The following is a 25,106-nucleotide window of genomic DNA, read 5'->3' on the forward strand; positions in this document are numbered from 1 at the left end:
CTGGATTAGGGATAGGGAGAATAGAGGATGGTTTGTCTTGAACCCAGGGTAAATATGATTTGTTTGTTGGATGTGCCTGATGCACCTCTTCTAAATACCACTGTTAGAAGCTGTGGGGTGGTGGTGGAGGGTGAGAGCGAACAGTGAGCAGCTCATAAAGGGGAAAGGTACAGGGAATCTAGGAAGGAGGAAGGCTCTCTTTGGAGGTAGGGCAGTAGGTATGCCCAGTGCAGTAGAAAGTGCCCTGTTACACACCCTTTCCCCCAACTGTTAACTGCTTTGAGCAAGGGTTAGATCCAATTTGCCTGATGTAGAGCAGCCTTTCACTTAATATTTGTTGAATGGTTGACTGAACAAATGAATTCCTAGGGTCTAATACTGTGCCCAACTTACCAAACAATGACTAAGTGGGCTGTATACAGATTGACACTTTTTTTTTTCTTTTGTCCATTGTTACTTACAGTCCCCACAGTGACTTGTGTAAAAGTCAAAAAGAGGAGACAGAGGTGGAAGAAGAGGCAATTTCCTCACTTGTCAGTTGAGGAGACTGCACCTCCCTGGGCTCAGTATGCAGCAGAAAATCCAGTCTTGCGTTTTCTAAACAGAGATCCACAGAGATCAAAATGCAAACTTTCTGCTTCAAATGATATTTCAGTCCCTCTTCCTACCTCAGAGGACCTGTTTGTTGATAAATTTCTCCCGAATTCAAGAAATTCCCAGGGAAGGGAAGGACCTTCTCACTGTCCTGAAGTTGGAGAGTGCTTCCTGATCTCTGAATTCCATTATTGTCATCACTTCATGGTCTTAGTTCCAGGATCTTTGACCACTCAGAGGACAAGGAGACAATATTTGTAGGGACATTCTAGAAAGGCAACTGCTGAACTGGAAAGTCAGAAACTTTTTTATTTTAAAATGCCTCCTGAATTTTTCTTTATTCACCAACATCAAGGGCTGACTGTATGCCAGGCTCTGTGTCCATTTGTGAAGCCAATAGAAATACAAATAAGAGACTCTTTATGTTCTCAGAGAGTTCATAGTTGGAAAGCTATATGTCATTTGGCACATGTGAAAAAAATAAAAAACAAAACTTAACCAAACTCTTTCTTTAAAGTCACCATTTTTTGTCTATTAGTGAGATTTCAACATTCTTTCTCCTTTTGGGTGAAAAAATAGTCTAAATGAAAACTTCAGAATTGTTTAATAGATCCTTGCCTCTTCATTCTTATAGAAACCTTTAAGTCATTTTATTCTAAAGACACATTTTAAATGCTTAACTTTAATTTTTATTAAATTTAAAGAAGCCCATAATCTAACAAGTCAAATAATAATCAAAGGCTTACAGTGGTGTCTTACCCCACTCTTAGGAAACCTGCATTTCCCCCCACTCATAGGAAACCTGCATCTTCCCCTATATATCTACTTTCAATTCGTATTTGTTTCTTATGGAATATACTTCCATATCTCCATGCTTATACTCCTCTCTCTTGAAACAGTAATGATTTAACTTTCTATTATGATAGAGAATATTTACCTCTAAAATGTCTCTCTCTTCCCATTTCTACCTATATCACCAACTTTTGGTTAATTCAGTTCTTAGTACTTACATTATTACTACTGTATAAATATTATTCTTTGGTAAGTTACTAGTGGACCATGATCACAACTCCTTTCTTTGGGGATGCAACTTTTTATTTTTCCTGGAATTAATAATGCCTTGGGATTTTTTATTTGCTCAGCTTCCTTTATACTTACTGCTAAATCTTCTCATACCTTCTGATAGCACGGTGGTACACTTTTTTTTGTGAGTCAAACTTATTATGAAATTCATCACTCCTTTTAGTTGCATGCTTTTGCCTTCCTGGAGACATCTCTCCCAGATCCCTCCATCCTCCAGTTCCAGTCTGTACTGACAGCTTTCCATGTCTGCTGCACAGATGTGGACCTGGAATTCCCTCCATCTCTGTTCTGTATTGAATCTTCTGCTTCCTGGATCCCATATCTTCCTTTTTCTTGGTTTATTTCCTTGTTCCAGCAGAGGTAAATTGTTTTGGAAACTGCACATCTGAAATAAGATGATTGTTTTAGCATGAGAAGCAAAGCATGCATTTTGACTTCGAAATAATTGAGTCAAAACTGTGTTTCTGTAGACTTTTATGGAGGAGACTGGGGAACAGGAGAATTGGAAGTATTTTCTCAGCTTAGTATGCACTTCCTCCAAGGAAGCTGGGAAGGTAGCTCAGTGTTAAGGTAAGTGGGTAGGAGGATGAAGGGGGGGATGCTTTGAGAACTCCTTATAGAAGGAGAGCTGACAAGAAAAGCCCTGAGAGAAGGCTGTGACCTAACTTCAGGTAATTGTACCATTGGATGCTACCTTTGGGCCCAAGATGATGCTGAGTTTGTTTGAGGACCTTCTGAGTCCAGCACATGAAAGAAGGCAACATCACCTTGGCACATGGAAGCATGAGTATATTGGAAAATGACACCTTTGGTAGGGACACTGACAATGATGACAACAGAAAGGCTCCTTCAGGCATTTTTCAGACCTCTGGGCACCTGGGAATGCAGGCAATTACCTGGGAAAGAATAATGAGTAATGTGGAGAGCCCTCCATTGTAGTAACTGGGTTGTTTCAAGCCCATGTGAAGTAACTCTATGAGAGTTCCTGGAAGTATGGGGACAGAGGTAAGATAAAGGAGGTTAATAGGGTCTACTTTAAAGGAAAAAAATGTGGACCTCTAGTATTGACTTTAAATTTTATTATAATGTCACTTAGTATGTGTAGGTATAAATTCCTTAAGTTTCTACTTTTTATGTAACTGTTAAACATTATTATCAATTAAATTCAAACAGAGCAACAGAATAAAAATTCAAGTTCACAGCATTACTCAAATGTAAAAAAAGATACTGTTTTGCTGAAACTAAATCACTTGCACTCTAAATGTGGTGTTGATTTCTCTATAGCAGATCTTTTGGGGTTGGAATGTCTTGACTAAATTCATCCACCATTTTTTTTTTCTTTTCAACGAACTGGAACTATTCCTTCCATCACCTGGCCCAAATGCAACATTTATTTATAAAATCTACATGTATTGCCCCATATCACTTCATAATAAGTGCAAATGAAGACTTTAAATATCAGGTTTCTTTTTTAAGGAGGACCTTGACCCCAATTATGCTTAAATATTAATGTATTTAATATTACCATTGCAATGAAAAAACATTTCAAGATTCTCTATTTTCTACATGTATAAGAATATATTATTGGGTCATACCTCAAGTGAAGCAAATGAAAATTTAAAAATGTTTATTTAAATAAATAACTTTCGTTAGAAGAAAGCTAATATTAGAGATTATTCATAAATCAATAAAGTAGAACAGTTCATATTAAAATCCAAAGAATGGGACTGAGAATATAGCTTAGTAGTAGAGTACTTGCCTAGCATGTGTGTGGTTTGATCTCTAGCACTGGGAAAAAAAAATCCTTAGGATATAGCCAAACTTGTGTTCAGAGGAAATTTCATAGCTCCCAAGTATGCTATGGAGATGGTGTTAGAGAGAACTGGGGTGGGGTAGGGAGACCAGTTAAAAGGCTACTGCAGTATCCAGCTAGAACAGGAGGGTAGCTTGGAGGAGATGGAGAAAAGCAGACATACAAATACGTGAAAACAGTCAACCATTAACTGAAATCCTAATTTAGCAAGACCACAAAGTTTCCCATTTAACCACAGCTTCATGCTGACTCTGAAAGCTTAGGGACTCCTGGTCTGGGTTGACTAATTTAAGGAGTAACTAATTTCAGACCTCTGAGCACAGAAAAAAAAGAAAACACTGTCAGAGCAGTTCTTCTCATTGCTTCCACGGGAGGGCACCTAGGGTGGACTGTGTTGTCTGTTAAGTTATCAGAAACTATTTTGCTAATTATATAAATTGATACAGAAAAAAAAACAAAAATGGAAATCATCCTAAGTCAATCTACCTATTTATGTTATCAAAACCTGGTAAAGAAGGGGTGAGCCCACCATAGATAGTCTAATATCACATATGAAAGAAGATGGAAATTTTCCCAGCAAACTGAATCCAGGAATGCAATATAAAAAGTATACCATCAAGTGCTGTTTATCCCCAGAATACAAAAATGGCATTATTAAGATTATTATTATCACCCCTTTATATAAGCTGTGCAGATCATCACATTTATAAATGATGCAACTGGAGTTCATAAGTCAAGTGAATTACCCAAGTCAAACTGCCAAGTGACATTCAGGACTGGACTCCAGGTCTGTCTGACTCCAAAGTCATTCTCCTTTCTCAGAGAAGTGAATGGAGGTGGAAACTCGGATGGAAAAACCCCGGGCATTAATAACTTTTCTCAGTTTACCCCAACATCCTCCCCACACACACCCACAGTCCTTATCTTGAAAGGGATCTTTCCAAGCCAGGGGACAGGTCTTTGGTTTCCTATTTCCTCCACTCTGTTCTCAACTCCCTCCCTAGCTCCATGCTGCCCTTCTCCCTCTCCTTTTCTTATACTCCATCCTCCTTTCTCTCCCTGATCAATTTTGTGGGGACAAATGCGCCACCTATTGGCCACCTCATATGTACCAGACTTGAGTAGGAAATCATTGGAATGAAGCCGGATCCACTTGGATACTCTCTGGGGCTGGTGGGGAGGGGAGGTTCTGATGGCTGAAAGGCACTTGCTCTAGGGGGAAACCCAGTTGTTTGGCATGGAAGAGGAAAATTGGCTGCAGTTAACACCTCCTCTGAGAAGCCCTCCCAGATCTTCCACATTCCTCTTGGCAGCCCTTGGTAGCTGCCCTACTGCAGAAGGTCTTGGAATAGGGGTGGATGGGTGTCCTAGGTGCAGAGAATTGATCTATTCTGTAAGAGGGAAATTGAGGAAAGGATGCTGGGCTGAGGACAGAAAACCTGAGGTCTAGTCCCAGGCCAAACATTTAGACAAGTCCTTTCCTTTTTCTGTTCCTCGCAGCAATTCCTAACTCTCCCAAGCTTCTGAACTCTGCCAGGCCCTGTTCTCCCCAACTGCAGAGATGCAGCAGATACTGTCCCAGCTTAGAGAAGTCAATATTGGTGGATATGACAATATAGTGTGTAGAGTGCTTCAAAAGAGGAGGGAACTGTAGGTCACCTGGTCACTCACCAGTTTGAGCCTCTGCCCTGCCCTCAGCCTTAGTGTCCTCTGAAGACAGAATGTGTTCTGATGTCTATGTCTGGGTGGGGGTGGTCTTTGTAATCAGCAGGAAAGATTTTTCTACTCTGCCTGAATGTGGGTTTCCAGATAGGGCCTGTTTTCTTTCCTCAACTGTCTCCCTCACTGGGCAGTCTGGGGTTTTGGCCTGGGCTGTCCTTGTCTGGAGGCTGGACTTGGGTTGCAGGTGGTTGAGGGAGAGAATTAGAGATAGGGGTTCTGAACCCTGCTTGGAGAAGACACAGGCTACAGCCTGGGCATTTGTCTCCACGACTTGATGGGGTTGGGGAGTGCAGCTGGGGCCTTGTGGGCTCGCAAAGGCAAGGCTTCCTAGAGGAACTTGGTTCTGGGTTGGGTTGAAGGAAAGGAAAGGAGCTGCTATTCCGATTTCTGTGAAAATCCCTCTGCCTCCCTTCATCCTAATCTCTGCCCAACCTCGCCAACTGAAAAAACTGACTACTTTCAAAGCAATTTAGGTGGAACAAAGAGGGAGGCAGCCGAAGACAGAGGAAAGGGAGCAGAACAGGAGGGAAGGATGGCAGATCTGGGGTCCTAGTGAGCAGACCTGCCTACTTCCCTCCTGGGGGCCAGTGATGGACACTTACAGGTACCACTAAATCTGGCTTTCACATCCACCTGCCTTCAATATTCACATCCACCAACTATCTTCTCAGGTTGGAGTCCATGGGAAGTGTATTTATTGTTGCCCATAGCAATTATTTTAGTGTTGCTATAGCAATGGTTTATATTATTGTATGTTCTGCATTTAGTCTTTATTGGAATAATTCAATTGTTTCTTTTAAAGCATTTAATTAATTGTTGAATAGGTAATATATTCACTTGGTTTTAAAAGTATTCTATGAATGTTAGGTGTGGTGGCGTACACTTTTCATCCCAGCAACTGGAGGCTGAGGCAAGAGGGTGGCAATTTCAAGGCCAGCCTCAGCAACTTGGCAAGGCCCTGTCTCAAAACAAAAAGCAAAAAGGGCTGGGGTAAAACACTCTTGCGTTTAATCCCTAGTACCAAGAAATAAGTAATTTTATAAAGTATCCCATGAAAATTCCCTTCCATTCTTGTTCCCTATTTGCCCTAGCAGATAATCAATTATTCATTTTTATTCATCCTTCTAGACATTTTTGTTGCATATATATAAAGCAATACAAATATGACATGATTTTCTCCTCAGAGAAAGAATCCCCAACAGTGGAGGTGACCTGCAGAGTGATCCCCAGTTCCTTCACCTCCACAGAGAGCATGTGAATCCTCTGTGGGGAAGGTATTTTGCCCTCTTGTCAGAAGAGGTTTTCTTTTCTCTGTTTTATGCAACTCATATATTATATCCCTCAGCCAGTACAAACACTTCTCTGTCCTCTGAATAGTCAGTGGATCTGTGGCTGTGTCTTGGTTCATTTTGTCCTTTCCAACCCTGAAGATCCCTCCCCATGCGTCTCGATATCCACTCATGTTCCTGGTGTGGCCTGGATGCCACCTGGTCCACAAAGCCTCCACTCCATTCCAGGGCATCCCAGGGCACAGGACTTTTATTCTTTCTACTGTCTTGTGGGTAGTGAATGGTGTCTTTTTTTTGTGCCCCTTGCTGCATTGTATGCTCATGGGAAATAGGCATTACTCCCCTGGAATATACAGAAACATGTATTTTGTACTCACTTTGTGTATACGTATTACCCATTTTGTTTGTGAGCTGTGAGGATGATACTTGGCTTGTGGACCTATGACCTGAGATGACTAGCCTGAGGCCAGTGTATCTCCCCTTGGTTGGAATGTATAGGTCAAAACTTAAAAGTTATTTTTTACTCATAAGGGTTTTAACCTGGTCATCTCATGCCAGTTAGAAGCTCTGATTGGCAGCTTTAGTTTTCTTGATTAAAAACCCAAATAAATGCCCAGCATAATGGCACATACCTGTAATCCCAGTGGCTCGGGAGGCTGAGGCAAAAGGATTGCAAGTTCAAAGCCAGCCTCAGCAAAAGCCAGGTGCTAAGCAACTCAGTGAGATCCTGTCTCTAAATAAAATACAAAATAGAGCTGGGGATGTGGCTCAGTGGTTGAATGCCCCTGAGTTCAATCCCTGGTATCCCTGCCCCGCCGCACCCCCCCAAAATAAACTAAGTTTGAGGCAGTCTTTCAATGATAAAAATGTTTTTGGTGAAAAGATCAGAAACTGTTCTACTTGGTGCTTAATGAAAATATTTTAAATGAATGTATATACAAGTTATTGTCATTTCTTTATATTAATTCAGAAGTTATCCATCAAATAAATAATGATTTTTCAAAAAAAAAAGAATCCCCAACAATCAGAAGCATAGATGTTTACATTGCTCCATATCTTAATTTTTTTTTCACTCTACAACATACTTTAGACTGTTTTCTTTATTCATTTTACATAGCATACTATCTATGCTATGGAAGTGCTGTTCTTTGCTTAGCCATCCCCTTATTGAAGGGCATTTACATCATGTCTAACCTCTTAGAATTACAAACAGTGCTGCAAAGAGAGCTTGTGTGTGTTCCATACCGTATGTGTGCAGGCATTTCTTCAGGAGAAATCTCTAGAAGTAGATTTCCATGTAGCCCTTGTAAAGGTACCAAGCACCCTGTGTACTGGCTCTTTCAATAGCTATCCACCTTTATTTCTCAAAGGGGCCCTTGGTGACCATGGTCAAATTTTATCTTCTCCAACTCCTCTGCCATCCTTCCAGGGGCCTTCATCAGGTCCCCTCATCAGGTATTTTGGCTTCTGATCATGGAAACCTGGGTACTTGCCTTTCCCATCCTGGAACCTGTTTCCTAACTATCAAGCTGTCCAGTGTGATGGCTTCTTCTAGCCCCAGCCCTAGGCATCAGTGGCAGGTGTGGAGAAGCAGCATTTTGGATTTTTTTTTTTTTTTTTGCGGGAGGAGGGGTTACAGGGGATTGAACTCAGGGATGCTCAACCCCTGATCCACCTTCCCAGCCCTATTTCAAATTTTATTTAGAGACAGGGTCTCACTGAGTTGCTAGGCCGCCTTTGAACTTGCAATCCTCCCATCTCAACCTCCCGTGCCACTGGGATTACAGGCGTGTACCACTGTGCTCGGCTGAGAAGCAGCTTTTTTAAAAAAAATACTTTTATTTTTTTTGTTTATTTTTATGTGGTGCTGGGGATCGAACTCAGTGTCTCACACATGCTAGGCAAGCATGCTACCACTGAGTCACAACCCCAGTCTGGAGAAGCAGCTGTTAGACCTCCGCCTTTCAGGTCTCCAGGCTTTCTGGTACAAGCCGCTCTTACCCCATTTGGACTCTGGTTGTGACTCTTGTCTTCTGACTGCAGGATCATGTTCTAAGATCTGCCTTAGATTTCCCATTTCATTGCCTCTGATCCCCTCAAATATGAGTGGCCTCAGGTTTGATGGAGGAAGTGGATAAGGGAAGATCAGAGACCCCTGTGAAGGCATGCATGGGATAAGCAGGGAGCCAAACTCCATGGCTGGAAACAAGGCCCTTAGCAGCCTAGAAACCTCTGGGTTGGCTGTGATGTCAGCTCATGTAGCAGTCAGTGCCATTTGGGGCTGATGTAGACCAGGCATGAGGAGGCACCTGTTCTGGCAGCTCCAAGGAGACTGGGAAGGGCAATGCCTTACAGCAACATCACTATTATTGCTGTGAATGGTAACTGCTCACATTCAGAAATGTAGGAAGGGATGCTCTTCTCATTTGTCTGATAAGGAAACTGAGGCCCTGGGAGAGATGGGGCATGCCTAAGGTCACTCAGGAAGATAAAGAGAGGCAAGGCTGGGAGTAGAGCCCAAACTTTTTGATTCAGGCCTCACAGGGAGGTACATTCTCCCAGCAGGATAGAACAGACATCCCAGACATATCAAGGTTGGAGGGGAGGGTGGGGAGCCTTGCTGAGACATCCTGACTCATGGTTGGCTCTGGCTAGATTGCTAGGTCTCAAGAGTGGGCTAAGAAATTTCCTTGGTCCTAGTCTCCAAAACAGATATCTGAACACTTTACAAACAAAGAGAGAGAGGCTTAGAGACATTCCTGTCTGAGACTAATAAGTGATAAAAGCACAATTTGAATCCAACTCTAATACCTGAACTCTTTCTGCTCTACCCGATGCCTCTAAGATTTCTACTCAGTGATGATCTGGCCTCTACTCAAGCACTCCTGGTGATGGGGAGCTCCTGACCAACAGGGTAACCTATTGCATCTCTGAGGCACAGCCCTGTTAGAGTGTTTTTCTTGCATGGAGTCACAGAAAGTAAGTCTCACCACAGCCTTCTGGCTTTCATTTGCTTTGGTTTCTTTGGCTCAGGTCAGCCCTGTAGGGATTTGGAGATGGTGATTGTACCCACTGTTTATATCCAGGCTAACAACCCCCGACCTTTCCTTTATATCTACAGGACATTTTGCCATCCCTTCCTGTATTATTTAGGGTTAGGTTTAGTTGTCAGTGACAGATTCCCCTCTCCCCCCATGCTACATTAATGGCTTAAACAAGATTGACATTTATGTCCTTTTCACATAAAGTCTATAGGCAGTTCAGGGTGGTGTGGCAGTTCAGTGGTCTTGGGAACCCAGGCTCTTCCGCTCCTGTGGCTCTGCTATTTGTGAAATTCAACTCGACTTAGCTTAGCAAAAGGGAAGACTTAGTTCTTTCAAGTCTCTGGGTTCTAGTTTCAGGCAGAGCTGGGTTTAGGGATTCAAACACTGTTATTAAGACTCCATCTCTCGGTGTAGGCTGTTTCTCTCTGTGTGTGGGCTTCCATGTCAGACAGCATTCTCTACATGGCAGTAAAGATGGGTTCTGGCAGCAGAGTTTGCATGCTTGTCTTCCAATCCAAAAGGAGAAGTCCCCTTCCCAGATCTCAAACTTCACGTAACCCAGAATCCCATAGTCTCTATATATGCCCCCAAGTCCCAGCAGTATGTGTCAAATTATGGAGAAAGAGTAATTTGTTCGGCTTACGCCACTTATTACTGCTTAGACCAATCACTGGGTCCTGCCTTAGCAATGCTGATCCAGCCAGGTTGCCTGTCTGCTCTTGGGGTATCTGGGAGGTAGACAGAGACTGGACAGCCCCATTGGATCACATGGAGTGCTGCAGGAGAGGTTTCCTTCAACACGGAGATTTGGGACACCCCAAATCTGTATATCCATTTAACTCATTACACAAAGGAGAGTGACTTTTATATTACAGGCAATGGGGGGCTCCTGAGAGATTTTGACAGGGTTCAGTCTGGTAGATGATTTGATTCATGATAACTATTTTATTTTATTTTAATTGTAGATGGACAGCATAACTTTATTTTATTTATTTATATGTGGTGCTAAGGATCGAACCCAGTGCCTCACGCATGCTAGGCAAGTGCTCTGCCACTGAGCTATATATAGCCCCAGACCCTGTTATAACCATTTTAAAAGACAGAAAGTGAGGCAAAGAACACAGAGAGAAACTCAAGGACTTGGTGGGGTTAGGGACTGTCATGGACAAGGGTTCTAGTTTCAGTCAGAGCTGAATCCAGGGAATCAAAGACTGTTTTTAAGGCTCTGTTTCAGCTGGGAATAGTGGTTCCTGCCTGTGATATCAGCTACTTGGGAGGTCGAGGAAGGATGATAACAAGTTCAAGGCTGGCCTGGGTAACTTGGTGAGACTCCGTCTAAAAATAAAAAATCAAAAGGTCTGGGGATGTAGCTCAGTGGTAGAGCACCCCTAGGTTTTAATTCCCTCATAACACACCCACATGTGTGCACTGTCTTTCTCTACGCTATTTCCTTCTGTTGAATTTCTGCTAGTTGAGTTGGCTTTCACAAAGAACAGAGCCACAGGAGAAGACGACCCTGGGTCTCTGAGATCATTGAACTGTCGTCCTGAATTGTCTGCGCAGATGTGAAAAAGCCATAACTATCAATCTTGCTTAGTCACTGATATAGAATCAGGGGTTCTAGTTCTGAAACTAGAGACGTGTTCGCCTCCTCTCAGGGATGAGGGAGAAACCACCTCTGTTCTCAGAGAACATATACCTCTATTGACATGTCCAAATTTGCTCCCTGAGAAAGGGAGAAGTCACACCATTCACTCACTCTTTCTTTCATTCAAGTGCCCACATACCTAACACCAATTAAGCTCTTACTACACGTCAGGCTTTGTGCCTGGCAGGAGGTACAGTGATTAATAGTGATGGTGCAAAACACTTACTGAGCTCTTTTAGAGTTTCAGGCACTGGGCTAAGCGGTTTATATATACTATCTTACTTAATCCTCACAAAAATTCAATGAAGTAGGTACAATTATTATCCACATTTTATAGCAAAGGAAGGATGAGGATGAACACAATATAATCCTTGTTTTCTAAGAGCTCACAGTCCATAGCAAGGGATGGACTGGAAGTCACTTCCTGACAATAGTCACTCTTAAACAGCGCTCTGGGAGCCCAGGGTGGGAGCCCCTCATAGTCTGGTATTGTCAGGAAAAGTGGCTAATAAAGCTTAACATTTGAAAAGTCCCAAGAAGGATTAAGAGGAATGAGGCCAAAAGTGAATACATAACATCAAATCAGGTGTGAGTGGATTGCAGGGGATGGAGGTAAAGCTGGATAAGTGAGCAAGACCAGGCTGCCAGGTACACTGTGCAGACAACCACTGTCCCCAAAAGTGAAGCAGTCCTGCAAATGATTCCGGCTTCTGGGCAGGTATCTCTGGGTCCTCAGGTAAGTTATCTGCAAAGAACCCTCCCCATTTCTGTACCAGAAAGCCTCCTCCTATTGATCTGAGGTCTCAGCCATGATCTCTAGATGTATATTAGAAGAGATCTCAGCCTCTCCATCAGTGTTTGATGGGGAAGGGTGGTATTTGCCTGAGTTGAGACTGTTCCTAGCTCAGGTCCCCACCTACCTGCTTATATAAGATATTCAGCCAACCTCTGAAAACTGGAGCCCTTCAATATAGCTTAATCTGGTCAGGGGTTGAGGAAGGAGAGGTCTGATCTCCCAGCACAACTGTGCTTCCTGCTTTCTTCACTACCTACTCCTGGAGCAGTGACCCCTCCTCCAAACTCCCCCTTTCACTCCCGCCTCCTATGTCCAAACTCCCCCACCCAGTCCTCCTCAGTCCAAAGGAGTCCTCCTCCACATTGCTAGCTCTCCATCTAGAAGAGATGAAGAGAACTCTGGGCTGGGAAACTGGATATTGGGGTTCCACTTCCACCTCTACTACCAATTTGTGGCCTCAGACAAGTCCCCTTTTTCTCTGGATCTCAATTTCCCTCTCTGAGAAATGAGTTTTGAAAAAGCTTCAGTCCAATTTTGGGACAAATGACTTCAATCTTTATTTACTAGTATGTGTGGGGAAAGAGAAAACAGCATACCCAGCTTGCTACCAAGGGGTGGGTGGAGTGGATTAACGGTGTCTTTGGAGAATGGCGAAGCAGGAAGCAGGTGGGCTAGACAGTGCTGAGCAAGCCTGCATGGAGGGTATAGGCATTCGATTTTTTGAGGAGCTCAGAGCACGAAGAGGTGGGGACAGGCTGGGTTATGGAGGTTTCTTTCAAAAGACGAGGCAGAATTTTAGCAGGAATTTGAAGCCTGGGTACGAACTGGAAAAGGAAACAAATGAGCAATGAGTAGAGTCCAAAGATTGAATCTCAGGATGACTTTGCTAAAGGGATAGATGGAGGTGAGCTGGCAAAGTGGTGCTTTGGTTTCAAATCTTATGAAGTTCCTGACTTTATGTGGATGCAAGGTTCCTCCAGAGGTCGCTGTTCCCCAGGAATCCACCACTAGCTAGGCAGCGGCTCTGGCTGGTGCACCACCCCATCTAGGCTCAGATTCTGCCAGGGTGATGTGGCTCTGCATTTACCCCACGGGACACGGGAACTGTATCTTCCCTCCTATGCAGGGAAGTATGGTCTTACCAGTCACTCTGGGATTCTGAAAGGTTAAATGTGATGGTGCCACTCAGAGGAACCAGGTCCTTATGGCTAGGCACCCTCCCTCTTGCCCTGTCCCAATTCAGGATCCTCCGAAGAGCATCAGTTCTGAAGTGCCACTGGCAGGTAGCCTGTAATTTGGTGGGAAGAAGGCCAGGTGCCAGATTTCTTGGCTGTCAAGTAGCGCCATCCTTTTATGAACTTCTTTCTACCTCTCCTAAACATAGATCCCTTCTCAGACCAGCATCTTGGCACACCCTCCTTCCCTGCAAGGGTCCTGCTGCTGGTTTGAAGTGGGCTTGCATTCTTGGACCAGGTCTCACTACCTTGCACTTTGGTGGATGCTCAACCTTCCAGGGAGGTCCTGGATCACTCTGGCCCTGCAGACACAGAGCATGAGATCAATAGGGGACCCTCATTTAGGGGCACTCAGCCACAGATCCACCATCTTCCTAAGAGAAGGCATACATACAGGACTGACACCTGGATCCAGGGACCTAGGAACCTACCAGAGCATTCTAGGAACTGGAGCTCCCACTCCAACAAACTTGGAAGGTCCCCCATTCCCCTGGCCCATCACAACTCTGCTCTCCAGCATGTGAAACCATGTGCTCTCCACTAACTCTGAGAATCTGCTGAGCGGGTGCTCACCACAGTACAGGAACAGCACTATTTTCAACCCCTCCTGAGCTGGCAACCCTCTTCCCACAAACGGGAGTTTAGCCTCACAGCACTGGGGCCACAAGTTGCTAGAGCAAGCCCCCAACCACGTAGTCCAGATGGGGCTAGCAGGGTACAGACAGTGGCCAGAAGTAATGGAAGGAGAGGAAGACAGAAATTCAGAAATTCGTACTCTCTGAACTTTGTCATGCTGAGTTGCAGGGCTACAGAGGTGCCTGGGGGTGAGCAGATGGGCTGGGGTGGGGGACACCCCAGTGCTGGCTGCCTGAGTTCCACCCCTGTGGGTCACATGATCTGGAGTGTCTAGTCTCCAACCAGAGCCAAGGGAGCCAAACTTTTTAGAGCAGGTTTAGATCCAGATGGAGAAAGGGATTGGGAGACCAGCTGTGGCCAACAATGCCTTCTTCCAGAGCTGCAACCCTGTAGGGAGCCGGGAAGGGGCTAGCCTCCGCCTCCCTGCTTTCCCTGAGGCTGGACGAAAATTGTTGAACGAAATTGGAGAACTGTGTGGGTGTCATGCTAGGTCCAACTGAGGCCTCCATGGGCCCTCCCACGGTGCACATGAGCAGGCCCTGGGCAGGTGGGTGGTATGCAAGCTCTCACCCAAGGGCCGCCTGCCATAGTTCAGCCTGAGTCTCTGGACAAATTCCTCCAGCAGTGCAACTTAATTCTATCCTTGTAATCGCTGGAAGGCTTTACTTTCCCTGATCGGAGGAGAATGGCCAGTTTGCAAAACCCCTATGAAAGGAAGGGACAAATGGCCCGGGAGCCATTGAAAATAACACATACTCTGCAATCAATAGGCAACAACTTCTCCCCAGAAAGCTTTCTCTTAACTTTCTGGATTGCTCAAGGAAGGAAGATAGGCAGTATGAGGTAGATGAAGGAGGAGGCTGAAAACGGACCCAACCACCCACCTACACATTGTAACCAATAATTGCAGAGCCTCTGGGCTGCCTTAGGGTACCCGTAAGTGAAGGTGAAGGTGTTCGGGTTTTTGCGAGGGCACAACCAACTCAAACGAGGCTGTAGATACACTGCCAGATGTGGAAGACGCTAAATGCATAGGCAGAAAAGGCAGGGACCACTGAGAAGGGAAGAAAACAAAACGAATCCTGAATCCCTGGGTTGCCCTCTGAGTGGCCCTTCTCCCTGACCCCCGTGCACCTACTCTAAGCATTGTTTTAAACAAACTGGCCCAGTTCGAAGGCATATGAAGCTACCAGAAACCCCCTCCTCAAGCAAGAGCAGTACTCTTTCAGGGAAGCAGTTATTTGGATAAATCCATGAGTTCTGGGCTGGCAGTCTATTCATCTGGGTCCATCCCAACTTAGGGTCCCTCAGAAGCCTGACAAATAACATATTCTCCTGGGCCTCAGTTTCCACTACTGTAAAAGTGTGTGTGAAGAGTCTGAATGATTCCTTAAGGTCGTGCCCCATCCTACAGAACAAAGGCTGGGGTTTTTATACTCCCTTTTTCCAAAGTGGATCTCAGTAGTAGCTAATGTGCAGCAGAGCCCAGCAGAGGCAGAGAGACTACATTACCCCCTAACCCCTTTATCTCCCAAAGAACAGGGTCCCATGATTCTGGCTGGTGGCATCTTATTTGAAGCATTAGAATCAGGGGATGTGGGCAGCAAATGCCTCAACCAGTTCTACCCTGAAACTTGACAGCCTAGGGAATGAGGAGAGTCCTGGCAAGACAAGAAGCTATTCTGATTTCCAATTTTTGAAATGAAGACATTCAGAAGGTGAAATGGAGTAGGATAAGGTCATGCTGTGGGGTTTCTTTTTTATCCATTTATTTAGACATCAGCAGAGCTGAGCTGTGTTGGAGTTAGTGTGTGGCTGATGGTGTGGAGTATCTGTGGGTAGGATCCTGGAAGAGGGATGGGGGGAGTGTACACGGGGGAGGGAGAGAGAGAGATATCAATCTCCGTGTAGTAGAGAGCAAGTCTGAAGTATGTGCAGGGTTGCCAGATAAAATAAATCTGCTAAATCCAGCAACCCTAGCTATGTGAATTTATCTAGGCTTATGTTAAGAAATGTCTCTTCAAAACTCCTTTTGTTTGCTTGTTTGTTTGTACGGCTGGACCACCCAGGAAATTCAAATTCTGGGGCCACTAGTCCTTGTCCAACTTACTTCCCTGACTTGAGGATTGGACCTCTTCTTTCTCCAAGAATGTTCAGTTTATGTAGACCCAGCACAACAAGTGCATCTCTTTGGTCAGAGGTCCCAGATGACTTATTCTCACCGGATATAAGCAGCTCTGTCTCCCACTGTCTTCTGCTCTTAGCTTAGGAAGCTCAAAAGTTCTACTGTGAGGGTTCCATGATAGGGATTGCAAACCAGTCCTGCTCTATCTTATTGCAGAAGCCTGGGCAAATCCTCTCACCCTTCTCTGGGCCTCTGTAGCCCCATCTGTGGAATGAGGGAGTTGGGTTTACACTAAACCCTTCCAGTCATTGGATGCTGCTGTTCAATAGGAGATAATTCGTCCACCCTCACATCCACCCTCCTAAGAACCAGCCCACTAGACTGCAAAATCCCTCACACCCTGCTCCTACCTTAGCTACAGAGGACTGAATTCAGCACAGTGACTGGAGATGGTACCAATAAGCAGTCTGGGGATGGGCCAGGGCTAGGGATCCAGGTGAGAGACTACATTACCCCTAACCCCTTTATCTCCCAAAGAACAGAGTCCCATGATTCTGTAACATGCTTTCATTACCCTCCCCATAAATAGTCCGGAATATGGTTACTTTTACATACCAGTCATGAAGTAGGTATTTTTAATTTAATTTTCACAGAGGAGGAGACAATTAAATAGTTTAAGAAACTTTTGTAAGTGAAGCCGCTAAGTAGTGAAGCCACAACTGGAGCCCCCAACAGCCTCATTCTAAGGTCTGCTATGCAGACCAGGAAATTTAGGCTCAGAAGAGGAAATTACCCAAAAAGGGACACACCGGCTTTTAATAGCGGCTAGCAGCTGGGACTCAGGCCGCCAATGCTCAACCTTTGGCCACTGTGCGGCGCTGTGAGGGCAGCGGTCAGCTCTTGCCCACGTCCGGCGCCCATTCCCCTTCTACCGCCCAGAGGTTGAAATGAGCCCAATCGGAGCTGGAGCGGACTTTTTTTCTGGATCCTGGAGAGAGGCTAGAAGAGAAAGAGGCCTAATGGGATAGGCAGGAATCCAGATAGCTGAAAAAGCTGCTAAACCAACCTTAGGTGCACCAGATCCCTAGAGAGAAAGGCAACACGTGCCGGGGATGAGGTCAGAATTCGCTGAGGGAGGTCTCCAAGGGGGCCCTGCTACCTGTCCAGTGGTCATAGGGGCAGTGGGGAGGTAGCCCTCAGTGTGACTGCGGGTAAGGGAGAGGGGAGCTGAGAGGGATTTCCAGACCCACAGACACTCAGACAAATGCAGCTTCCATAGGAAACGGTGAGAGATTGACCGAGGAAGAGGGACAGAGACTAACGGAAGCTAAGACCGAAAGCAGTCATAGTACAGGCAAACCCGGAGTCCTAGACCGTCGGAGCCCCAGAAATACGGCCACAGCAGAGAAATTTTAGGGAGGGATCACGAACAGGCGGCGCACTCCCTGGGTCTCCCCGCGAAGGCCTTGAAGGGAAGGGGAAGGAAAGGGGAGCAGACAGAATTTCTCACCTCTCGGAGGCGCGAGGATGCGAACGCCCGGTTTCCTCCTCGAGATCACTCACCCCCTTGGGCCGGAAGCCGCTTGGGCTCCGCAGGCCCTGCAAGGCTCCGCTGGTCTGGACGTCTCAGGCTCCCGCTCGCGTTCCAACGGCGTTTCGGCCCTGGTGGCTCCGGACGCTGCTTTGGGGAGATGATGGGCGGGGGCTGCCACCACTTCTACCAGCTCTGGCTGGAGCCCGCCTTGACTTCCAAGAACTGAGCGCCCTGAAGGCAGAGGTTCCCGGGAGCCGAGGACTTGCGGGAACTGTGGGAAGGGGAGGACCCGCCTCCAGCCACGCGAACCCAGCTCCCGCCGCGGCGGCGGTATGTTCCCGCCGGGCCCCTGCTTGAAGGCACTCCGCGGGTCCCCTCCCGCCCCGCCCCACCCAGAGAGCTCCGCCCCAAGCCCGCGGCTCTTCCGCCTTAGGCAGCGGCTTAGGAGAACCCCGACTTCCACCCCTGGGGGAGTAGGGACGGACGCCCGCCAAGGTGAGGGGTGGCTCAGCTCCTTCCGCCTGCGCGGTGGGTGTAGGTCCCGGTTCCGGCTCCCGGGGCAGCAGAGGGAGCGGCCAGTTGGGTGCGTCCTGCAGGATGAGACCGGCTGAGTTAGGCCACCAGGGGGCGCTGCGAAGCTGGGGGACACCCCTCCCTGTCCGCTTCAGTCCGCCCCCTCCCCGCCCGCGCGCAAAACACACTCGCCCCAGAGGCAGCGCGGCCGAGCCGGAGCCGCGGCCGGAGCGGAGCCCGAGATCGCGGCGGCGGTGGCGGCGGCACCATGACCCTGGGCAGCTGCTGCTGCGAGATCATGTCCTCCGAGAGCTCCCCGGCCGCACTGTCTGAGGCCGACGCAGACATAGACGTGGTGGGCGGCGGCAGCGGTGGGGGGGAGCTCCCAGCCCGCTCCGGGCCCCGCGCCCCCCGGGACGTGCTCCCTCACGGCCACGAGCCTCCTCCGGAGGAAGCCGAGGCAGACGTAGCAGAAGACGAGGAGGAGTCGGGTGGCAGCTCTGACGGCGAGCCTCGCGCTCTAGCGCCCCGGGGGGCGGCGGCCTCAGCGGGAAGCCCAGGGCCAGGCGCGGCCGCGGCCCGGGGCGCGGCGGGGCCGGGGCCCGGACCACCGTCGGGGGGCGCGGCGACGCGGAGCCCTTTGGTAAAGCCACCCTATTCATACATCGCGCTCATCACCATGGCCATCCTGCAGAGCCCCAAGAAGCGCCTGACGCTGAGCGAGATCTGCGAGTTCATCAGCGGCCGCTTCCCCTACTACCGGGAGAAGTTCCCCGCCTGGCAGAACAGCATCCGCCACAACCTTTCGCTCAACGACTGCTTCGTCAAGATCCCCCGCGAACCGGGCAACCCGGGCAAGGGCAACTATTGGACGCTTGACCCGGAGTCGGCCGACATGTTCGACAACGGCAGCTTCCTGCGGCGCCGCAAGCGCTTCAAGCGGCAGCCGTTACCGCCACCACATCCACACCCGCACCCTCACCCAGAGCTGCTGTTGCGTGGCGGGGCTGCAGCGGCCGGGGATCCCGGCGCCTTCCTGCCCGGCTTCGCCGCTTACGGCGCCTACGGCTATGGCTACGGGCTGGCACTCCCGGCCTATGGCGCACCCCCACCGGGGCCGGCCCCGCACCCGCATCCACACCCGCACGCCTTCGCTTTCGCTGCCGCTGCCGCAGCAGCGCCTTGCCAGCTGTCGGTTCCCCCAGGCCGCGCCGCTGCGCCTCCACCCGGACCTCCGACGGCCTCGGTGTTCGCTGGCGCAGCCTCGGCTCCGGCCCCTGCGCCTGCCCCAGGGTCGGGCCCGGGCCCCTCCGGCCTGCCCGCCTTCCTAGGCGCGGAGTTGAGCTGCACCAAAGCTTTCTACCCCGCGTCCCTGAGCCCTCCCGCAGCTGGCACAGCGGCCGGTCTGTCCACCGCACTCCTGCGCCAGGGCCTTAAGACTGACGCGGGAGGTGGTGCGGGCGGCGGGGGCGCAGGCGCTGGGCAGAGGCCTTCCTTCTCTATAGACCACATCATGGGCCATGGTGGTGGCGGGGGAGCACCCCCAGGCAGCGGCGAGGGGTCCCCGGGATCGCCGTTCACGGCAGCTGCGGGACCTGGGAGTCAAGCCCAGGTCTTGGCCATGCTGACTGCCCCGGCCCTGGCTCCGGTGGCCGGTCACATCCGCCTCTCGCACCCTGGGGACGCGCTCCTGTCTACAGGGCCGCCGTTTGCCGGCAAAGTCGCCGGCCTCAGTGGCTGCCACTTCTGACCACAGCGGGCTCAGGGTCAGTTAGGCCCGCACTCAGCTTCTCCCGGGAGCTCCTGCAGTCCCAGCGGAACTCAGGGAGTCTATTTATGAAGAGTCTCCAACCTGGGCCGGCGCGCGTGACTTGGCACTTCAGGTTCCACGCTCAGAATCTCGCCGAGAGTTGGGACGAAGCGGGCTCCATCGCTCAGGGCGAGGCCTGGGTTTAAGCTAAGTGGTCCCAAGCCAAGATCCCATTCCTGTTTGAGCAGCAAACGAGGGAGTGGGGAACCTTCGGTTTTTCCCTGCCTGAGTCCGCTCCGCAACCCCGGAAGAATGCCTTCCCGGAGACGTGCACTGCCCAGGCCCTGCGGATCCCACCAGAAACACCAAGGGCGCTGAGAGGTCTCCCTTTCTTCCTTCCTCAACTTTGCGACCCTGCTTGTCCAATATTATAATTTAACAACATCTATTATCCGCTTGTGCTTAAAAGAAAAATTCAAAGTTTTTTTTTTTCCTGTTCTCCAAGGAAGTTCGTTCCCTCTGAAGCCTAGCTCAGTATCTACACAGGCGAAGCTGAACCGAGAGGTGAAGCAGCGGATCTCCACAATCTTTGCAGAAACCCCAGATCCCACTCCATGAGGAAAATCCTTTCTCTTTCATGTTTGGGTGCTTTTCAAGGAACTTCTTCCCTTTCCCCTAGCCGGCTGGGGCCAGCCATCCAGGGCCAGCAACCCTCTCAGTCTCCAGCTCAGCCCCAGGCCCTGGGGTATTTATTGTAGTTAAAGGCAATGAGGTCGGGTGGGAGAGGAGGGTCTGGGTCAGGGACTGGAAAGGTGGGGGTGGGGTGGGCAAGGGCACCAAGCTGTGTCAGGGGGTCCTGTAATTATGTGTAAATATCTGTACAGCAGGCTGCTCTCTGTTCTCTGTCCACTGGTGTGCATTGATTTAGAAACCTCTGCTTAGGGAAGACTCTGTGAAATTGTCTGATGGTTTGTGTGGAAGAAAAGAAAAATCTGTCTCTTTCCTCCCTTCCCACTGGTGTCAATTGAATAAATATATGCGAACTTCAGCAGTCACCAGCTCCGTCTGCTTGCCTGCACTCCCTTGTCCTTGTTGGGGGCTCACCTAGAAGACCCCAAGCTCCCCAGCAGAGGGGGAGTGAGGAAGGGTCAGGCAGGCAGAGGAGGGTTTGGGCTTATCAGATACTGGGGGCACTGTGACGTTTGCCTTCAGCTGCTAATGGGGCCAGGTCTCTGGGAAGCCAGTGACCCCTCCAGCACTTTCATTTTCACTCCGGTACTAGGAAGGTTTTCACCATGGAATTGGGCACATGGATTCTGTTTCAAATGCACCTGAGGAGTCTTACCTCCTTCTTGTTTAGTTTTAGCATGGCCTGGGTAGATCTGGGTGCTAAGTGCTCTTGAACACTGTATCCACTGAGTACAGGGCGAGTTAAGTCTCTTGATGCACATTCTGTGTGCCTCCGTATAGATGTGTGCAGGGGCTTTTATGGAGCTTGGATTGTTTTGTGTTTGGGTTTGTGTGTGTATATTATTTTTTCAGAATATATGTATTTTTATTTCTACATTTGTCCGTGAACATTTGTCTCTGGGTGTGTGTTGACTCGGTTACACTCTCTGAGAGGAGAGAGGTTTCTCTTTGGCCATTGTAGGGCCTTTAGGAATTGGCCCCTCTTGACATAGGTAACAGAATGGGAGTTATGAAATTAGAGACTGAAACCTCACTCTCTTCCCACCTGAGAGGGCTAGAGGTGTACTGTGAGATAAAGGAGAGTTAATGGGGTCTGTCTGCTAGGGCAAAACTCCTGGTCCCTTGAACCACGCTCATAGCTGGAAGCTACTACCTGAGTGCAAATCCATTGGTCTGATTGGAGTCTCCCACAGCTTACCGAGCCCTCAGCTCTTTACATGTGTTTGGTACTACCTGTAGTCAGATTTGCAAATGCTTTGGGTAAGGTGATGCTTTGGAAGAAGCAGAGATAGTTGTTGCGCTTTTTTCTCTGTGTGTTCCACTGAGATCTTAGGAGAGAAGAACTATGGAAATACACGAAGAGACAGTTCAGCCTTCATAAAACACACACACACACACACACACATACACACAATTTTGAGGGCAAGGGTTAGGAGACAAGTGACTGAAAAGGAAGAAACAGGGTCAGAGACCCAGATGCAGAGAACTTGAGGGTGTGGGCAGAGAGAAGTATGAAGGCTTCTTCAGCTAGGATCCCAGCAACTGGCAATAGTAGGAAGGAAGAAGATATTAGAGGGCAGAGGCTGCTATAGAATCAGAATAAGGTGTGAATCAGGATAGGGCTGGGGAGAATATCAGAGTTTGGGAAGGGTTGTTGGGATTCCTAAGTCTCTCATCCTCTTCACAAGGGAGGAGAGACAAGTCTGTAGGTATAGGTGATAAATGCAAGTTCTCTGCCAGAGGTGAGACAGAACCCCTCTCTCCATCTTGCTGAGAGTCTAAGGGAGTAGTGGTGATGGTAGGGGGAGTTGAATACAGTGGGCCACCTTTCTACCATTTTATCAAATGATAAGGCAAAGTAAGCTTAGTTTCAATGGTAAAAACTGGGAAATGTCTGCTAATACTGGGATAATGGTCTCTGGCTGCTTTGTTGACTTCTACTGCTCTAAGTTTGTTTTCATTTCTTTTTATTTGAGGAAGGGTACATGTGACTGTATGTGTGTGCATGCATGCCCACCCAGTGTGTTTGCTCTCAATAAAGCCCTTTGCAGCTATGTGATCTCATTGATCATGAAAAGGTCACGCCCAGATATTAATTTGGGGGGTTTTAAGTAAAAGACTTCTCAGTTGGTTTTTCCTTTCTAGAAAAGAGAAATTAAGTCAGGCAGAATTCATATCTGATGGTGGATAGATAGATGAAACACTTCCGTAAGTGCTGTTTACAGGAGAAGCAGCAGATTTTTGATGTGTCTTTGTCAAGTATGTGTGTGTGTGTGTGTGTGTACACTCCAGCATATGTGTGTAAGAGAGTGGGGGAGAGGTAGTCGGAGGGAATCTTTTTTTTTTTTTTTTTTTTTTTTTGAGGCTATTGCTTGATGTCTCTATGTGTAGAAGGTTCCTGTCAGGAAAAGGCAGAAATACAGGAATTGAAGGAGTGTGGTGCATGAGGGACTCCCAGACCCAGGACTCAGACCCTCCTTTTATAGAGGGTCAGAAAGGTCAGGCCTGGGCCAGATTACAATTATAGTTGAGGTTGGGGGCCAGAGAGAAACCACTAATGCCCAACTGGCCATGAAAACTACCCAGAAGAGAATTACTAAGAGAGCCCACAAGGTTCCACATGCTGAAGGCAGGGTGGAGGGAAGGTATTTGGAATTCTGGACCATTTTAGATTGTTTTGTGGTTAACATGTGAGTTGGGACCTGGAGTGCAGGAAGGATGAATGAGTTACAGGATTTATATGGTAGAAACCTCTAGGCTTTCCGCTGCTTCCAGACTGTGGAGGGGGCTCAGTTGGTGACTCCCTTCTAATCTGTGGCTGCATAAGGTGGGTGTTGTCTCACTTAGGAGCTCAGCCTCCTGGGAGGAGAAACTGGCCATCCGTTAGGGAACAGTTCCAGTGGGTTCCCTCCTTGCCTGGGTGGAGGCACGTGAGGTTCTGTCGTGTACAGGCCTCAGCAATTGGTGACAATAATAAGAAAATATCCAGGGCACACCTTCATCTCTCCGAGGTGAGAAAAAAAATGATAAGAAATCCGCCTAGGGTTCAGTGAGTGCTGCTGAGAGCGGGAAGTTTAAAGGGGAAGAAAATTGGCGAATTTCACTGGTCAATTTCACTTCATTTCGTTCAATTTCGTTCAATTTCATTCCTTTTCATCCGGCGCCGAGAGGCCCAAGGCCACAAGGAGAAGGAGGGGGAGGGGGTCTTTCCGGGCAGGATTTTCCCCATCTTGCAGACTTACTTACTATGGTTGTGAAGAACAACCTTGATTCTCCAACTTTGACATGCGTTTTTCAGCCACCGCTAAGGGCTGACATTCTATTTTATCGAAGAGTATTTGGCTTGGGTGATCGAGGTCCATCCGCAAGCCTCCCCGCACTTCTCTCTTGCAGCCCAATTAAAGCGGTTAATTCTTTTCACCGCCTATTCCTCCCCATCTTTCCCCCCCCCCTTTCTCCAGGGGCTCCCCAGACCACCCAGGAGCCGGAGTTGGGGCGGGTGGGGGGGGAGCGGACACTTCCCCTCCATATCCAATTTGTTCTCGCCACAGCGGGCGCGTCTTCGTGGTTACAAAGCGCTTTTCCCCTGATGACTTTTTTCCCCTTTTCAAAAACACTTCTATCTCCCCCCTTCAACTAGCAAACCTCCCCAGGCCCACCCCTCCTCCCTCTCCGCTCGGGTTTATTTAAACTTCGCCTCCTCCCGCGTCGCCTTAGCGCTCACTTAATGAAGTTGAAGGCTCGGTGCGCCCGGGTGAAGAGGGTTTGGAATCTGTTGAAAGGGGCGTTTTGTGACACTGATTGGGGCGGGGGCGGGGGCGGTGGCAGACCAGACAATGACCGACCGGGCGGGTTTTCCTGCGCGCAGAGTCAGGCGAATAAAGGCGCCGACACTGTTTAAACGAGGAACCTTGCAAGAGAAAGGGAGAAAAGATTCTGAGTGCGGAGTGTGCCTAGTATGGTTTGGAGCTTAGTGAGGGGTGGGAGGAGGCAGCTCGCCTGCGGTCTTTACGGACCGAATTCGGCGTTTACTTCGAACCCTGGGCTCCCGGTTGAAGAGAAAAGAGGCGAGTTTGGGTTTGCGCCTAAACTATTCCGATACGTGATTTAAAAGGTTGTGTAGCTGGGTCTAGGGTAGCCAACCAACATGATAAGACCCAGCGTACGTTTGTCCCTGGGGCTGGGGTTACGAGATTTCTAGAGACACGCTGAAAGAAAACTAAAGGTGGGCAGTGGCCGGACAGGAGAATTCAACCTCCCAAGTCTTTCGCCTGTCAGGGTATTTGAGAGTAAACGCTGGTTAGATTTGGGGGGTGGGGGTTGAGAATTATTCTGCTTTTTAAAGGTCGGCGTAGATACGTATTGTACCAACGGAGAGATACGTAGGGAGGACCGAGGGTCCCAGTTGTGGCTTTGAGAACAAAATATTTCGCGGGCTGGTGGGCGCGGCTGGTGCGGAGCCTAGTCGGCACCGCCTCCTTCCCTAGCAGAGCAAGCGCTGCAGTCCGAAGCTGCAGTCGCTCGGGGGACCTGGAGGCTTCGGTCTGCTGGGGAAGGAAGTCTGTTTCCTCCCTTGCGCCCCGCTTCTTGACTCAGCGCTGACATCCTCAGGGTTGTTTCCGACCCTGGCTGGG

General features: G+C 48.5%; 1 protein-coding gene and 1 long non-coding RNA gene across 2 annotated transcripts; one reads left to right on the plus strand and one right to left on the minus strand.

Annotated features, from left to right (window-relative positions):
* Positions 1 to 883: 883 nt before the first annotated feature.
* On the minus strand, positions 884 to 17,882 carry LOC114094351 (uncharacterized). Its single transcript, XR_003583015.2, has 2 exons — positions 17,496 to 17,882; positions 884 to 2,062 (listed from the first exon to the last, which is right to left on the minus strand). It is a non-coding gene; the product is annotated as an uncharacterized lncRNA (long non-coding RNA).
* A 403-nt stretch (positions 17,883 to 18,285) lies between these two features.
* Positions 18,286 to 20,557, plus strand: Foxd2 (forkhead box D2). Its single transcript, XM_027937449.2, has one exon. It carries the CDS (start codon positions 18,301 to 18,303, stop codon positions 19,780 to 19,782), a length of 1,482 nt encoding a protein of 493 aa, XP_027793250.2. The 5' UTR covers positions 18,286 to 18,300; the 3' UTR covers positions 19,783 to 20,557.
* The last annotated feature ends 4,549 nt before the right edge of the window (positions 20,558 to 25,106 follow it).

Source organism: Marmota flaviventris, chromosome 10 (assembly GCF_047511675.1).
Source record: "Marmota flaviventris isolate mMarFla1 chromosome 10, mMarFla1.hap1, whole genome shotgun sequence".
Taxonomy (NCBI): Eukaryota; Metazoa; Chordata; class Mammalia; order Rodentia; family Sciuridae; genus Marmota; species Marmota flaviventris.

Excerpts from the sequence above, each read along its gene's own strand:
- Foxd2 (XM_027937449.2), top strand. The coding sequence starts at position 18,301 with ATGACCCTGGGCAGCTGCTGCTGCGAGATCATGTCCTCCGAGAGCTCC.